Here is a 17,484-nt window from a genome sequence, read left to right on the forward strand (position 1 = left end):
TGCTTGCGCTAGCGTACAACTCGCGGACTTGAACAAGCTGATTCGGTCCGCGGAGACGCTGAACAAGCGCAACCAGCCGAAATTGCTCGCGCCAGCGTCCAAGAGTGGAAACGCTACTTCGCGCGATGAAACACTTTTTTTTTCTCGAAAAAAAATGAGGGTTTTATACGGGAAAGTATTAGGAGAAAGAAAAATCTTTAAGAAAAATTATGCGAGAAAACATTTATTTTTACGAATAAAAGTACATGATTTGAGAATAATAAAAATATTTGTTTTTATTTCTTAAATTTTTTATAGTTTTTACATAGTTTCTATACAATTATACATTTTACATTTTAAAACTAACAATATTTTCTTAAATTAAATAAAAAAATTTTTTATTTATACTTTTTACAAAAATTTATAAATCTACTTAAAGCTATTTACATAAAGTTGGAAAACACGCGCTAACCGTCGACAGCGAAAGAGCGAAAGAACAATTCCGTAAAAAATTAGTGAATCGCGTAACCGTAAGGAACGGAACAACGACTATTGAGAAATCTACGTTTTAATAGCACAGGAGTACAAGCTTTCACTTCGTCGCGAGTTATTAACTCGTGAAAAGCCGTACGCCGAATTGCTCTGAAACGTAGATTTATCGATGTTCTATGTGACTTTCCTTCTTCACTTTCCTCTTCTCGTCCCTCTCGCTCTTTTTGCAATATTAATTCTCTTATACTATTAAAATTAACTGAGCATGAGTTTGCAAAGTTTAGGGTTATACCCTTTACTTTGCAAACTTTGTGCGTGAGTCCTTTCGGTGTGCGAACAACGTAAGCATAAAATTTCGGGCCACCGGATATAAACGCCTCGATGTAACTACCGGACCCATAGCTTTCGAGTTCGTTCGTTATATCGCCCAAAAAATTACCCGTACGCGGCTCGTATTCGGAAGGATCACCGCTGCTTACATAAATGCAAGAATCGGTATCATAATATAAAACGCGTCGATCTAAGCGTTCTAAATATTTATACAACACTAATCGCGCTAGCGCCGTCGTGTACGCCGCTAAAACGACGTTGGTAAGAGGCGAGGGAACGTCGGCCTCTTCCGAAAGAAGAATTTAAACAACTTCGCGACCGAACGTAATCCCGAATTTTTCGCGATATTGTTACTTTCGAGAACAATACCTTCGGTTTCTTCGTAATCGCGAAGATATCGTTCTTTAGCCTCGTCATCGGTACATTCACTCGGCCACCCGCTGGTTTCTTGTTTTAATTTTAAAAATGTATTAATATATTCGGCGAATAATCCACCCTGCCGCGTACCGTGATCGTAGCGTGTTGCGTTGTACTGCCAAATCTCGCTAACCTCCGACACGAAATAACCTTTTTCAAGCGCTTTGCGATATTCGCACGATACCCATGTACCCGTAAATTCACGTTCGGAAGGCACGTGTGTACAATTTTCGCGTGAAAATGTTTTGCAGCAACTGCGGCACAACGCGAATAACAATTTTCCGCGTACGCGATACGGTAACACGGGGTGAAAGAGATCGCGCGGTGCGAGTACTTTGCAACGTACGAGGCCTTCGACGGAGTCGAAATTGTAATTCGGGCCTTCTCCGATTAGTACCGAACATTCCTCACCGACATACACCGTGGGATGTCCGATCGGAAAAGTACCCGTTTTTAAAACATACGGATACAGAGAACATACATCGATGTATCGTATCTTCTCTGTACCCGTAATTTCATATCGAGTCGCAACATTCCCCGTACGCCCGCCGTAAAACGCATCGCGCGGATTGAGCGGTTCGTTTTCAACCATTTGATGGTGCTGTAAATATTCCCGCATTACGCTATTTACAGCCATTGCACGATCGAAATCGCACTCCCATTTTTCCGTCACCGTGTATCCGCATTTTCGAAGACGATATGTCGTTGCGACGGTATGCTCATAACGCAAATCAATCGTATTCCTACGTTCGCTGTTTACGGAGAGGTTACTGTCGCGGTTGATTCTAAAGCACGACGGGCAACCGTGCCAAAAGCATCCGTGAAATTGAAACACGTGATGTCGTGTTACGCCGTTTTCTAACGATTCGTAATATCCGTCGACGAGTGTGCCGTCAAGTACGCGATATTCGCGGGTACGCCCTGCGTGAATAATGGGATGACCGAGCTCTCGCTCCATCTACACCAACCAACGCAGTGCTTTGCGCGATTGCGTATTCACGTGTCTGTAGCCACCCGATGGAATTATACCAATCTCGCTTTCACGCAGAAAGTTTTTTCTAAAAACCCTCATACACGTGGAAGCGATTGTTGTACATTCCTCGAATGGGCACACTTTTCCGCGCCTCAGGAAAATTTTCCAAAAAGCCATGCACGCTCGTCTAAGAATATCCACGTCGTTGCGACAATAGCGCAATATCTCGAGTTGAAAATCAAAAATATAATTCGCCCGGGTTACTTGTCGTGCCATGCTAAAAACTGTTCGCGTTCTTTCGTATTCATAGTTTCCGGAGAGTAATACTCGACGCCCGGCAACGGTCCTACATAGAATTGATTATTGAGTGTGTTAAATAAATGCGGAAAGACGCCTTTATCCAAAGTATTCGCCAGCCCGAAAGCTTTTGGTAATTTGGATAACCGCATCGGCATATAATTAACACTGTCGATAAATTTGGTATTTCCTACCGTTAGTACTATGATTTTAGTACCGCTCAAAATTACACGAGGTTCTGTCGAAATACCGCTTTCTACTAAATATCGGAGGATAAATTGCGCGTCGAACGATTTTGCGTTATGAGCAATACAAATTATTTTTTTTAAATATATCGTCGGACGCGTCGCGAAATTTACAAATTCTTTAACGGGATCGTGACGAAATGTAAATTCGCGGATACCGCACCAACGACACCGCACCGACATATCTTCTATTTCCGCGCACGATTCGCAAATCTGCTGCGCGACGCAGAGAATAGGCACGTGAATTTTTACATTAGCGGTACCTCGAAGCGTTTCATCCTGTCGTGTTTCGAAATCGTAAAACACGAATGCGGAGAGGTTTTCTGTTTTCGACACGTGTTCATCCTCATTTTGATCTTTGAAATGCTCTTCCGAAGAGCGACCCGCGATGCTACTCAAAGCTCGATTGATCGTCATCATGCAGCAATAATGATTTAGCGGTTGGTGAGAACGACACGTGAAACAGAAAGCCGCGCCGCATTCGTGCTGTTTCTTTCGTTCGATTACACGACCGCACTCGCTGCAAAATCGTATAACGCTGCAAACGCTTTGAAGCGAATGCTCGTCGTACGATTTTTGCGCGCAATGACGCTCGAGGCATGCGCGATTAAAAAATTCGCGATTACATTCCGTGCAGCGTATTCGCTCATGTTCGAATCTCTCGCAAGTTGGAACCATGTTACAACGCGGGCATTTATTAGAGCATCGATGCCCTTTCGCGTCACTGCGATAAGCTACGTTGCACGGAATGCAATACCCTCTACTTCCAACAGCGGCTCTTAAATTTAAAATCACGCTATAATGACGCGATTCGGCGACAAATAAAATATTTAATCGAGATATAGGTTCTCGATGTAGAGAGGCTAGCACCGCTGTTCCGTCGAATAACGGTTTACCCCCGCGACCAAAAGTGTCGGAATTGTAAACTATTATCGCGACATTTTCCGCGGCTAAATATTGTTGGAAATGTTCGATTTCCCTAATTCCGCAGCCGACTTCCGGAATCGCGATACCGACTTTTTTCGTCAACTCGCCGGCAAGTTCGCGTTGCGACGACGAATTTCGTGTTCTCACCGCGTTCCATCTCGCATGCAACTCGCCTGTACGCACATTTCCACGCTCGTTATTAATCTGTGCCGTCACGAGCGCGCGAGGAAAACACAGATTATCGCTGTTGTTTATTGTTAAAATCGAACGTTTACCAACAATATCTAGAGCGTTATATCCACATCCCGCGGGAGGAGTGATACGAAAAACGCGGATATTAAACTCTTGCGGTACGTTTAACCCCCCTGAACTTTGAGCTAATAAACTCACGAGATTCCAAATGTTCTCGGGAGTCAAATCGTTCGCCGGACGGAACGATATTCCAGCGGGGCCGTGAAAAAGAGCCGGAGAGTCGAAAGACAATCCAACATAATCTCCCGGTACGCATGAAAATATCGTGTAAGAGTGAATTTCGCGAAACGCGTTTTCCAATCGTGTGTAAACCTCCCCTCCTCCCTCGGGAAACGGAAGTATACGGAATCTAGCCTCTCTACCCTCTATCCCGAAATTTCTAAACCTACGCGTGTTTTCCGATACTAATTCTATATAATTAAAATTATCGCCGACCTGATTATTATTCCGACGCCTTTCCGCCGCCGATGCTGCATCGATATCCTCCGCTCGCCTCGTTTTCTCCTCCGTTCTTTCCTCTTCCTGCGGCGCTGTTTCGAAGTCGTCGGTTTCGCCAGTCGATTCCACACCCGACCGAGTTTCCTCCGGCTCTTCTTCTCTACCACCACCTGTTTGAACTGCAAAAGTCAAAATTAAAAAATTAGCGAATTAATTAGAAAATTTGATAAAATATATTTTATATCTTCATGCTTGAATTTTATTTGCAATAAAAATCGAAAAATTTGTAGTGTTAAATCAGCTCACCTCTAAATTTTCTTCTTTTTTATTTTACACCCTCACTGAGAGAAATACTTTTGTAAGAATTACAAATTTTCATTTGTTGACTTATGATTTGTTCAGGATACGATAAATTCGCTACCATTACAAACAATGATCCGTTTTTTTGTCATTTTAACATATCACATATCGTCTGTGCAACAAATTTCATTTGCTCATCCCTCTTTGTTCTGATTACAAAATTGTTTGACATAGGTACTGACACAGTTAGTAAATTCAACAAATATGTCGATAATAGTTCTTATTGCTAATGCTTTTTGCACCACCAACAAATTAAAATATTCGAATTTGTTGCTGCAGCAAATGAAATGCGCGGACGAAAGTGCGCAGCGATAGCACATGTTTCGGCTTGTCGTAACGGCAAACTTCTAATGTGCGCTCGTTTTCCTTTCGTTTCCACAACTGTGATCAGTAAAATGAGTGGTGAAGAGAAACAAGCCGAACAAGATGCTGTTTCCGAGCGGCTGAGACGTTGGGGTTTGAGTAATCAAGTTGTGCAAGCATTCAAAGGTAAGTCATAATGTTTTCATTTCATGTTATTAGTAACCTTACTTTTTCATTTCTTTGTCTCACTGTTTGTTGCATCATTCTCTAGTTGAATTCTGTACGATCCGAAGAATTACTTAATCCTATTTTCATGTTTTTGACACATAACCTATTTTACTTTAACAAAATAATTACCTCTATTATGATGTAAAAGATTTCACAAAATATGCTAGTCTATTATATTTTTTATTTTATTGATGTATGATGCATTTGTTTGTACACAGAAAAAAAATTAGTATCAAACTAAAATTTATATACTTCAATTAATGCGATCATCATCTCATATAGTATTTGATATTAATTATAATGTGATTATATATGAGAATAAGATTTTTAATCAATTATCTTAGTTAAACATTCACACACAAATCGAGTAATTATAAATATTGTTTAATACTTAATTGCATTATTTACATTAATCATTTATATTATAAATTTTTGAGTATTTAATTATAAATTTTTAGGCAATTATTTTAATTTTAATAAGAAAATTAATCGATTAAATTTTTTATTAAAATAATTGCCTAAAAAGCTATAATATAAATAATCATGATAAATGTAATCAATTAATGCAATTAAGTACATATATGTTTTATATAAGGTATTTAGTTATTTAGTACTGTTATTTAGTACGGTATTTAATTAATTGATTAAATTTTTAATGTTTAATTAAGATAATTAAAAATCTAAATCTTACATATGATCACGTTATGATAAATGCCCAACACTGGTTTCATGTAAAAACAATAATATATAATTTTCTTAGAAGAATTTGATCGATAATCTTAATTAAATGTCAACAATAATATAATTTTATTTTAATATTATAATAGTTTATCTCAAGAATATAATATATATATTATTGTCTTAATTTTATTATAATAATTTTTTAGTTTGAACATATACTTCTAACATGTTTTTTCTTTTGAAGAAAATTATTCTTGAATAAATAATATATTTTTCATGGCAGAATTATATAATATTAAACAAACAGGTAATTTTTATTTATTTAATGCTATATAATCCCTTTTCAAGATTTATATGTTGAGAATAAAGATATTCAAAACAAGAAGTCTTTTTTTCTGTGTAGAAATAAAATAGTTAATATTAAATATGTCTTTTAGTTTGTGTGCCACATACATATTTTAAGAGAAGATTGCTCTGCTTATAGATCAAAAAATTACTCAGCAAGTATTTCCTTATATAGATCAAGATACAATACGTGAATTAATTCCACTGGCTGGGGAAAGGCTATTATTTAATATTAAATTTAAAGCTGAAATCCAAAACGTTCAGATCCAAAACGCTGAGATTTTACAAATTCATGATCCCATTGACATATTAAGAGATACTGAGGTAATAAAATAAAAAAATTATTATTAAATAAGTAAAAAAAATATGATAGTTAAGATATTTATTTTCTTTTTTTCTTTACTTTCACATTACAGGAGATCCAGCTTTCTGAACAGGTCATAATCAATACTGAGGTTGAAGTAAATGTACAAGAGGATCTTACAGAGGATCTTATTAATAAGGATCTTACAGAAGAGTTACAAACCAGAATTACAGCTGTTACTGGTAAAGGATCAATATTGTTTCACTATAACACTATTTTCTGTGCAGAGTTATATTATTTTTAGTTATGCCATTTTCTTTATAAATGCAGATGGTGCAGTAACATTGAATAATAATACACGCAATAATAGAAATAATATTGAACCTTCTTCAACTCAGCTAAAAGAGAGAGAGAGAAGATTTCAAACTCCTTATCAATCAAAAAATGACGTTGAAAATGAAGAAAACTCTGAATATGTGAGTTATAAAATCAATTCCTCTTATTGAAAAATATTATTAAAAAATATAAAAGTAAAAGTACTGAAGGCATTGACATCTTTTATGTAATTTTAAAATTTAAGATAATTTTAAATTTAAAAGTTAATTTTTTATTAGAAGTAAAATATAATTGCTACTTAATTTTGCAGGACTTGAGATCAATATTAAAAAGTAGTGATAAAGGACGAATTGTACTTCAGGCTTATGAAACAGAAAAAAAATTAAACAACAAATATCGAAATTATCTAGCTGAGGCTATTATTAATTCAGAACTGAAAAATGACCTGGACAAGCGGTAAGTTGTATAGTATTTAATTAATAAATATGCATGATAGTTGTATCATTACTTTAATTAAATGTGTCACTCAAGAAAATTACTACAAGAGGATTAAGTTGATTGCATTTTAAACTGTCTATTAGACTTTTAGATATTCTTCTTTGAAAATTTCTTGATAGATAGTGATATTATGTGCCAAACATATATATCATTAAGCTAGTACATATATGTATATATATCATTAGACTCCTACGGTCAAACTTTGTATTTTCTTGTTATTTATACATGCATCATGGAATATTAATTTTTTTTACTGTATGCTTTATTGGTTAGAAATTTTTGGTTCATGTTTTCTTTTAAAGAAATATCTGAATTTTTTTCTTAAATTATGGACTACATCATATGTTTTCTTACCTTTAACTTTATTTTTTCTTATTATTTTTTCTCAACCCCAAACCTTTTTATATCGTTATTCTGCTTTTTATGAATTTTGTTTTAAAAAGTAATTAACACCTATACTTTATAATTATACTGAAATGCTTTTTATTGAATGCTCTATATTGCATAAACATTGCTTTCAGCTTGTCATGTGATCGGCTTGATATGATTTCACAAAAAATTTTACAGATTTTTCCTACTGAAACAAAGGTAATTTTATTTCTTATACAGTTATAAAAAACTTCTTTTTTAATTTAAGGATTTTTATTGAAATTCTGTTATGTAGTCTTTTAAATAGCTTTATATTGAATTGATATATATATATCTAGGCTTTATATTTACTTCTCTCTAGCTGTCTTTTTTTCTATAGGAAATATACATTGATATAGATCCTAGTAGTGGTATTTGCAACACTGGAAAGGGTAAACTATACAGTAAGTGGTATAATAAACGCCGGCAACTTATCCGTTTGAATTTGATTTCATCAGGAGGAAGAAAAGAGCATCGAAAGGGTAAAAAACGTGAAAGAGAAAATGACGGTTTGGTCTTATTTTGTTTTGTTTTTTTAGTGAATATATTTTATTTAAAACGGTCGAATAAAAAAAATCTATTTCTTTTTAGAAATTGATGAATCCATTGAGGTTCATGATGCTTTACTGTGGCTAAGGAACAGTTCTCAACCTTGGCCAAAAGTACTAGAATATTGGCAGCTGACTTCAAGTCAGCGGTGGATCGAATTAGTGAGAGGAAACCTATCTATAGGAGAATATATGGCCCAGTATCCAGCTCTGGATAACGAAAAAGGGTACACACTGGTAAGCAAACACAGCATCAGATTTATTAACATGTGTTAACATTCTGTTAACACTTTTAATATGCAAGTACCTAAGACATAAGTATAAAAGTAATAACAATTTTTGTTTTTCTGGAGATTTTGTTTTAATTCCAATACGAAATAAATTTAGGAATTTGGTATTAGATATTTGATATTAAAATCATTATTATCTTGATTATCATTATCTTTTTTGTAGATTTTTTCTATATTTACATTTTTTTTTGTAGCTTGAGCTTGATTTTGAGAGGAAATATACTGACAAATTTATGAAATTGTTTGTGAACTGGCGGAAACTATCAGATTTTTTATTTGGAAAAATATCTGCAAAATTAAAAGATTTTTGCAATGATGAAGTTTCTGATGGTAAAAAAATTGTCAGAAATTAGTTTAAAAAAAATGTTCCTTTCGAGATTATTATAACTATTTACTTTTTTCAGATCTCAAGACACTTCAAGTGTTGAATAATCTTTCTTATTTGTTTGCTCCTATAAATGCAAGGAAACAAACTAAACAAATAAAAGAGTGGCGTCCATCTAAGGCTGAAGTGCAGGAAAGTTTTGTTCTTCATGTTAAAGTGAGTTCATATTTTTTGTGATCTTTTGCAGTTTTCAATTAATATCTAATAACATAATAAAAACCTCACAGCATGAAGCTGAACATTTTATAAAGTCTAAATTATATTTTATTTGCAGATAATTGGAGATTTGGAAGTACAACTTAGAGCTCGGGAGGCAAAACTGATTCAATACGGTTGTACATTTCAACCTTTGGTGGCAATCATTGGACCAGAACTAGCCTGTATTGAGCAGAGTTTCGTCGTTCTAGGAGTCAAAAAATATTATAAAGTGGACACTCCTTTGAAAGCGGTAGATATTTGTTTCAAAATTTTCCACGTTCTACATATTCAGTATCCTCCTGAGTGCGCTCAATTATGGCAGTTCCTTCAGCGTGCTGCCTATGAGATGCCACGAAATCGTCAATACGACCCTCATTATAGTGGAGTCGAAGCTCTTTTGCGCGAATTTTCTCAATTTTCTAAAAATTAGTGTTGTCTTTCTAGATTAAGTTTTATAAAAACAAGTTTTGTATGTTCTTTTATGTGTATACGATTTGTGATTTATTTTTAGTTTATTTTTTTTAATTTAGCAAGTTTATTAATGTTAAAATTTATATGATTTATTTTTAGTGCATTTTTTTAGTTTAGTTAGTTTATTAATATTAAAGTAAAAATGCCTGTATGTAGCTTGTGTCACGTAAACCTCCTATCCATTCGAAGCTTGTTAATTCACCTTGAAATAAGACATTCCATAAATAATACATTCAAATGTGGAGAAAATCTTTGTTTTAGAACATTCAGTTTAAAAAATTCCTTTAAAAAACATTTGCAGACAACTCACAAATTTTCAATGGAATGTGAAGTAAAAAAGAAAGAAACTATTGAGAATGATTTATGTAGTAACAGTACATCAGAAATTAATTTTGACTTTACTGAGAATAATGAGCCAAATATTAATGACAATATTAATGACATAAAATGTGTTACTTCTAAAAAATTTTCATCATTGCTAAGACAGTCAGTTGATTTGTTTGTTGCAAAACTTTATAGTAATCCTCATTTTCCCAGAAATTTAATTCAAAAAGTAGTTGTCGATTCCAGTTTAATGGTTGGGAGCGAATACGTGACACTTTTAAGAGAAAAAGTTTTAAATGTTCTACAAACTGGTCAGTGCGCTCAAAATGAAGTTCTAGACATAGAGTTAATGTTTAAGATATTAGAAAACCCTTTCAAACATTTACAATCAGAATATCTTTGTTGCAAATATTTTTCAAATGCAGGTGATTATATAGTTCCAATTCCATATGAAATGGGTAAAATGTTTTGTGCAGAAAGATGTAATAATACTATGAAGGGAAAATATATTTCTGTATATGGTCAGTATATTCCATTAGATTCTATGCTACAAAAGTTTTTTGAATTGCCTGGTGCTTTAAAAGAAACTTTAAATTACATGGATTTCCTTGAAAAAGATAGTAAGGGTCTTCATAACTTTGTCCAGGGCTTCTTATGGGCAAAAAAAAAACAAAAATATAGTAAAGAGGATATTGTTTTTCCTTTGTTTGTATATTTCGATGATTTAGAGGTAAACAATCCTCTAGGAAGTCATTCAGGAAAACTTGGTGCTGTCTATGTGACAGTGCCATGTCTCCCTCCAGAATGTTGTTCCATTCTAAAAAATATTTTTTTAGTACTTTTATTTGAAAGTTGGACGAGACCATATTTTAAAAATAAGGCAACCTTTGCTCCTCTTGTAAATGTTTTAAAAAGACTCGAAAATGATGGTATTACTATTAAAAGTAGTGAAGGAGATAAGCATGTTTATTTTGTATTAGCACTTATCACTGGTGATAATTTAGGCTTAAATGGAGTTCTTGGAATGGTAGAGTCATTTTCTGCAAACTATTTTTGCAGAATTTGCAAAATGCATAAATCTGACACACAAGATGCGAATATAGGATGTGTAGAAGAATGTGCACTTTTGAGAGATCCTATTAGTTATAAAGAGGACTTAAAGTTAAACGACTATACACAAACAGGATTAAAAGAAGAATGTACGTTTCATGAAGTACCATCATATCATATGGTTGAAAATCTAAGTGTAGATGAGCTTCATGATCTAAGAGAAGGCCTTTGTAATATTGTTATGATCCATGTTATCACTAATCTTATAAATAGTAAATATTTTACTTTGGAAAATTTGAATAACAGGATGCTGATGTTTGATTATGGTCCAAAACATTCTATAAATAAACCTCCTTGTATAACAACTGATAATCTTTTTAAAAAACAAAAACTGAAAATGACTGGATCCGAAATTCTTTGCTTTGTCAGATTATTTGGAGTAATTGTGGGTGATCTTGTTAATGAAGAAAACCAGTTTTGGCAATTATATTTATTACTGCGTCAAATAATGGACATTGTATTGGCAAAGAGATTGTATAAAGGAGCCGCTTTTCAATTAAAAGCTCTCATAGAAGAGCATCATAGATTGTTTATCTCTTTAACTGGAAAATGTTTAACTCCTAAAATGCACATTTTTATACATTATCCTAGAGTTATTGCAGAAAGTGGCCCTATATCTCACTTGTCTACTATTCGAAAAGAAGCAAAGCATAGAGACCTGACTCAGTCTGCAAAATCTAACATGTCTCGCGTAAATATTGCACATTCTCTGGCTGTCAAACATCAATTAGGCATGTGCTATCGCTTTATTTCCAAAGAAGGCATAATTCCAGACACACAAATCGGTTCAGGCCAAATTCTTTTTTTGAATGAATTATTACCTTTCTTTGAAAACCTTTCAATTGATCTTAGAGGAACAGAATGTATGAGTTCAAATTGGGTGGAATATAAGGGAACTATTTATAAGAAAGGAATGGTTGTAGCGACAGGTGCTCATGATTTGTGCCCAAGTTTTGGAAAAATAAAACTAATTCTTCATCCTAGTTACGATGCTTGTCCTATTCTTGTTTGTAATGTCCTTAAGAATATTGGTTTATACGAACATGTTTTAGGATATGAAATAGAAGAGACTGATGATTGGTTATGTATAAAATTAAATGATTTACTTGATTATAAACCCCTTTATGCGCATACAATGGCTACCGGAAAAAAAATTGTTGTGCTTCATTATAGTATTTAGAATAGTTAAATATCCAATTAATAAATGTATGTATACATTATAATTATATGTATGTATGTATACATTATAATTATATCAACAATATATTATATAATTATATTATTATTATATGAGATAATTATACAAAAATAAATTGTCTAAATAATTCACGTCATTGCTTTTTTTCTTCATTAAAAATTCTATAATATGAATATAAAACAGAACAGCGAAAGATTCTAGTAAATCAGCAGCTATTTGTGCAAATGTGAATTAAAGACAGCGATCACGCGTAACTTTTTCCCTAACGGAAAGGTGAAAAATGAAAAATTTTGCCATTGAAAATAATATGTAAAAAGTTACGCATGATCGCTGCCCTTAACTCACATTTGCACAAATAACTACTGATTTGTTAAAATCTTTCATAAAACTTTGACTAATGATTGGTAATCCTAGCAAATCAAACGTTTTGCCAACAAATAAAACAGCATAATGATTTCACATAATCACTCGTCATACAAATGATTTGCTGAAGAAACGAAAGACTGTTAGTTATATTTACGGTGGCAATTGCTACCACAGCAAATATAAAGTAACAAACCAAATTCGTCCCTCGTACTGCTATGTTTGTTGTCACAATAGTAACTAATCAAATTTGTTACAGGTACTTCTCTTTCGTTATTTTAACAAAAGTATTTCTCTCAGTACTTGTTTGATAATTATAATCGGGAGAGTAAGAAATCACAGGGGGTCTGTATCCTGTGAAAATTTTAATGTTTAAAAAATAAAATTCGAGCATAAAAGCAACTGTAAAAATTTGCAATCTTTCTTACCTCTGTCAGCCATTCCCCATCCGTCTTGCTCGTGGCTTTGTTTATCCCCTCCTTCATAATTCCTCTCCTCGGCCTGTAATTCCTCTTCCTGCTCTTCCTCCTCCTGCTCTTCTTCTTCTTCTTCTTCGTCTTCCTGCTCTTCCTCTTCCTCTTCCTCCTGCTCTTCCTTCTGCTCTTCCTCTTCGTCGTCTTCGTCAGCCATGGGTAATATTACTTTCTGTGGACGGTCGTTATCTAAAAATTGACGTTATTAATTTTTCAAATTTTTTAGTTATTTTATGCTTCTGCTAAGATAACTTTTCTTATCACTTACTGTACAAAGGACTGAATATTTCCTCCTCATCGAACGAGCTCACTTCGCGAGGAGCCGGCTGACTCGTCGATTCGTTGCTCACAAGATCGACAAGCTCCGGCGTAAGAATAATTCGCGCGCGAGCTAAAACATTAAATTTTTTTAAAAATTTCCTAATATTAAATCAATGCTGTTATTTTATTTCATATAAATTACTTTTACAAAGGTCTATTACTTACACAAAGGTCCAGCCTCAGGCGAGGTATCGGCTCGCCGTCTTACCCCGCGGCGTTGAGTAGCTCGCTCTTTGACATAATTTTGACGTACGCCACGCGCCACACCCTCCACCGCCATAATTTTTTTTGGCTCGTGACATTGTAGCGTTCCTAAAAAATAATAATTTTAATTTTTTTAAATTTTGTTTTAAATATTCATAATAAAAAACAGAAACTTACCATTTTTTACCGCACCACGATAGTAATTCAGCAGGCCGGCGATATAGCCTCCCGCATCCTCTTCTTCGTTGTCGTTAAACACACGCCTCATCTCGATTATTTCGCTGGCAATAATCAAAAGCTGGAGGTAAATCGAGAAATGCCCCAAACGGAATAAAACCGCGAACACCGCGCTAGGGCACGCATCCGCAAACTTTGCGAATACAACATAATTATTATCGTCGTTGTCGGATAACGACGATAAATAATTATCGATGCAGAGCCCGTTTAAACTACGAGTCAATCGCAAACACAATTCGATAATTTCCCGCAAACTAGACATTTTTAATTCAACGTGGCTTCGATACGCAGTGAAATCACACGAAGACGGAAATACAGATCGCTATGATCCCGAATGCGCGAGAAAATGTGAAACTGTGCGATTTTTCAGCGTCTTCCCGTTTTATACCCAGTTTTCTCCCCACCTTGAGAAAATTTAGGAAAAAAGCATCCTTTTCAAATATTTTTATTACACTTCCTTTGAAACTGGACAATGGTCCAGGTCCTTTCATCGTACAACGTTTCGGTCATTTCGTCGTACTTTTCACGATAATCCTATTATTCAACGAACAATACTTCAAGATAGGAGAGCAAGGTGCTTCGGAAAAAATAAAATATCAAGTTGATTGATTCAGGGTAAGAATAATCCTATAGTATTGAACACGTAGTAAAAATTCCGACGATAAACTTGTTAAAAAATACTACGCGACGGGTAGAAATTCTATTGATTGAATAAGAATAATCTACTATATATCAATCGCGTAATAAAAACCACAATAGGGTAGCAAAAATTTTTCCGTTGTAAGATCATGAAAATTTATTCCGTAACATGTTGCGACACGAAAATTTATTCCGTAACATGTTGCGACACGAAAATCGAAACTTTCTTTATCTAGTTGAATTTTCGTGGGAATTCGGAAAAGTAATATTTGTTAATGCGTCGCCTTTGCGACCAATCATAGTGCTTAAAAATTTATATGTGTTCAAATTTCCCCCACCATTTTCTGTTACGTAGAAGATTGTAACATTTTTCTCATTCGTCTTCTAGCATTCGAACCTACAAGTTCAACAGCGAACAAGTTTCAGTTTTCGTATTTTTGTTTCGCGTCTGCGTATAAAAATCAGTGTCATGGATAAACGCCGGGAAATTGTGGAATCCGAAAAGCCGACAAAGTGCAGCGACACTTCCGAAGCAAGATGCGACATCTCCGAAAAAATTGTGCAGAATTGCATGTTATCTACAACATATGGGTTGAATTTTTCCTATACGAAGAAAATTCATGTTGGGCTGCAAACTTCAATCAACGGCGACGAGTTTGATTTTCAACCTTTCGTTAAATTTTCATCCAAGGGAGCCGATGGTATTTGCTTCAACATGGCGGAATGGCAAAAATTTCAAGAAAATATGAAGCAAATGTCGGATTACTTAAATGGAAATAGTATTACGGTAAACTCGATTATTATCAACAAGATAATTATAAATTTCACCACTGCTTATGGAGCAAGAGCTTTGTTATTGACATATCGAGAAAACGGACAAGAAGTTCAACCTTTGGAAAATACCACGACTAAAGAAAAAATTCATGCGCCGAAGAAACGCCGGACTTATTCGCTCGCTATAGCAATGCAGAGAGCTAGTTTTCTGGGACTAGAAAATATACTCGAATGTGTAAACGCTAATTTGTGAATCGACTGAATATAATCACCACTAGTGCCAATGATTGCGCTAAATATCTTATTAATGAAATACAAATAAGACTACCTATTGTGAGCTATATCGAAAACGATATTATAAAACTCGCGTTCAAATCTAATTGTCACGAAATACAAATTAATGTACGTACGCAACTAAAAGATTTAACATTTCTCGACGATCAATTTGAAATTGTATTTTTAGAATTAATCGCTCTTTACTTCGATCAAATTGTACATATAATTAGATTTCAACAAAAATTGTAATTCATTCATTAATGTATACTTTTATAATTTATAATTAAATTTGATTCTATTAAAAATCATAAAATGTATAAACTTTATTTTGTCAGTACAATTATGTATTCTTAAGAAAAATTTTAAATAAACGATTTTGTATTCCATTTCTCGTGTTTGTTTTCTTCCTCTTTTTGCATGTTCCTGCACTCGCCATCCTCAATCCATACAGCGCGCTCAATCCGCGAAAACGGGTGGCTGACGCTCACTCCGTTCACGCGATATCGCTGCACCCTTAACCAACATGCCGAATATCAGACTAAAAGGCATCTGATCATTCGTCGCTGCGACGTCGTTCTTTTGTTCGCTATACGTGCCCGGCGCGCGCTCTATACCGTTTGCACTCCCTTAGTCGTCACTCTATCTCGTCGAATATCGGTCTAGCAGACTAGAATCCACCGTTTGACTCCGTGACGTCGTTCTTTTGTTCTCCTATACTTGCCCGCTCACAGGTCTCTTGGCCGTAGTTCTATCATCCCCCGCCCGACATCTTGGCGATGTTTGTTTACATTTCCCATACCTGCCAGAGAGTCCGGAATACCTCATATAGACGCGGCCCCACCATAAATACGCTCCGTCCCTTCACGGACTAAAGGCGACTGTGTGACGTCGTTTGTTTTGATGCCCCATACCTGCCAGAGAGTCCGGGATACCTCATATAGACGCGGCCCCACCATAAATACGACCCCTTCGCGAGGCGACTGTGTGACGTCGTTTGCTTTGACGCCCCATACCTGCCAGAGAGTCCGGGGTACCTCATATAGACGCGGCCCCGCCATAAATACGACCCTTCGTGAGGCGACTGCGTGACGTCATTTGTTTTGATGCCCCATATCTGCCAGGCCCCATACCTGCCAGGCCCCATAGCTATAAATACGACTCTACGACTTACTTCATTAGATCTATAGGTAGCCATGCGGACTAGGACCAGGACTAGAAACCCAGCGATCCAGGTTCAAACCCGGTTTGGATTTTCTCAATTCGGAAAAAAATAAAAATTTGCGTCATCCCGCGCCTGCCATAAATACGACCCTACGACTTACTTCATTAGGGCTACGTTCGGAAACCTCACACTCTGTGTAGTGTGATAATTTTCAGTGGAGAAGTAGTGGGGATATCGTGTGCCTTCAGGTGTAGAGTGTTTTCGAACGGTTGGTTGTGCGTTGATGGATATTTTTTAAAAAATTTTTGCTAAAAATTCGCACAATGTATGCTTTTACAAAAATTTTCCATTTTATAGATATAATCAAACAAATGATTTATGGAACATGATGCAAACTATTATACCAAATAACTCAATCACATTTATTGTAAAAAGACTTATATCTGTTTGGATAGAGGAAAAATATTATCCTATTCTGTACGTGACACGAAATGATATGACTAACGAGATAATATTCCAGTATCTCACTTTCGATTTTGACGAGGATACAGAACATCTTTCAGCATTCGTGACATATACGACAAAATCAAAAATGAACTTTCACGACATTTTTGCCAATAAATTCTGGTTATCACCGCAAAAACCGGAAAAATTAGTGCAAAAGTTTGATGAAAATGATTGAATTATAGTCAATTTAC

General features: G+C 35.0%; 3 protein-coding genes across 4 annotated transcripts; 1 reads left to right on the forward strand and 2 right to left on the reverse strand.

Annotated features, from left to right (window-relative positions):
* Nucleotides 1–491: 491 nt before the first annotated feature.
* On the reverse strand, nt 492–2,176 carry LOC137001828 (uncharacterized). The gene is made up of 2 exons (XM_067361004.1): nt 1,171–2,176; nt 492–1,087 (listed from the first exon to the last, which is right to left on the reverse strand). The coding sequence occupies exons 1-2, from the start codon at nt 2,174–2,176 to the stop codon at nt 492–494; spliced, it is 1,602 nt and encodes a 533-aa protein (XP_067217105.1).
* A 2,475-nt stretch (nt 2,177–4,651) lies between these two features.
* LOC137001809 (uncharacterized) lies at nt 4,652–10,756 on the forward strand. Of its 2 annotated transcripts, none has more exons than XM_067360983.1 (11): nt 4,652–5,199; nt 6,407–6,591; nt 6,684–6,813; nt 6,902–7,047; nt 7,218–7,363; nt 7,927–7,993; nt 8,154–8,217; nt 8,405–8,598; nt 8,846–8,981; nt 9,056–9,192; nt 9,311–10,756. In XM_067360983.1, the coding sequence occupies exons 1-11, from the start codon at nt 4,998–5,000 to the stop codon at nt 9,662–9,664; spliced, it is 1,761 nt and encodes a 586-aa protein (XP_067217084.1). In that variant the 5' UTR covers nt 4,652–4,997; the 3' UTR covers nt 9,665–10,756. The 2 variants fall into 2 exon arrangements, with proteins under 2 accessions (XP_067217084.1, XP_067217083.1); XM_067360982.1 differs by having other exon boundaries at nt 4,653–5,199; nt 8,154–8,322.
* A 435-nt stretch (nt 10,757–11,191) lies between these two features.
* Nucleotides 11,192–16,103, reverse strand: LOC137001810 (uncharacterized). The gene is made up of 5 exons (XM_067360984.1): nt 13,876–16,103; nt 13,660–13,806; nt 13,442–13,564; nt 13,129–13,362; nt 11,192–13,054 (listed from the first exon to the last, which is right to left on the reverse strand). Exons 1-5 carry the CDS (start codon nt 14,195–14,197, stop codon nt 12,954–12,956), a joined length of 927 nt encoding a protein of 308 aa, XP_067217085.1. The 5' UTR covers nt 14,198–16,103; the 3' UTR covers nt 11,192–12,953.
* Between the last annotated feature and the right edge of the window lie 1,381 nt (nt 16,104–17,484).

This window comes from Linepithema humile, unplaced genomic scaffold, assembly GCF_040581485.1.
Source record: "Linepithema humile isolate Giens D197 unplaced genomic scaffold, Lhum_UNIL_v1.0 unplaced_1, whole genome shotgun sequence".
Taxonomy (NCBI): domain Eukaryota; kingdom Metazoa; phylum Arthropoda; class Insecta; order Hymenoptera; family Formicidae; genus Linepithema; species Linepithema humile.

Bases quoted from the DNA above. Each gene is read 5' to 3' on its own strand.
- LOC137001828 (XM_067361004.1), bottom strand. From the start codon at position 2,176: ATGGAGCGAGAGCTCGGTCATCCCATTATTCACGCAGGGCGTACCCGC. The intron at 1,088-1,170 runs GTATTGTTCTCG...TTCTTTCGGAAG, and splicing joins CGATTACGAAGAAACCGAAG to AGGCCGACGTTCCCTCGCCT.
- LOC137001809 (XM_067360982.1), top strand. From the start codon at position 4,998: ATGCGCGGACGAAAGTGCGCAGCGATAGCACATGTTTCGGCTTGTCGT. The intron at 6,814-6,901 runs GTAAAGGATCAA...TTATAAATGCAG, and splicing joins CAGAATTACAGCTGTTACTG to ATGGTGCAGTAACATTGAAT. The intron at 7,048-7,217 runs GTGAGTTATAAA...TTAATTTTGCAG, and splicing joins ATGAAGAAAACTCTGAATAT to GACTTGAGATCAATATTAAA.
- LOC137001810 (XM_067360984.1), bottom strand. From the start codon at position 14,197: ATGTCTAGTTTGCGGGAAATTATCGAATTGTGTTTGCGATTGACTCGT. The intron at 13,807-13,875 runs GTAAGTTTCTGT...ATTATTTTTTAG, and splicing joins TCGTGGTGCGGTAAAAAATG to GAACGCTACAATGTCACGAG. The intron at 13,565-13,659 runs GTAAGTAATAGA...TTAATGTTTTAG, and splicing joins GCCTGAGGCTGGACCTTTGT to CTCGCGCGCGAATTATTCTT.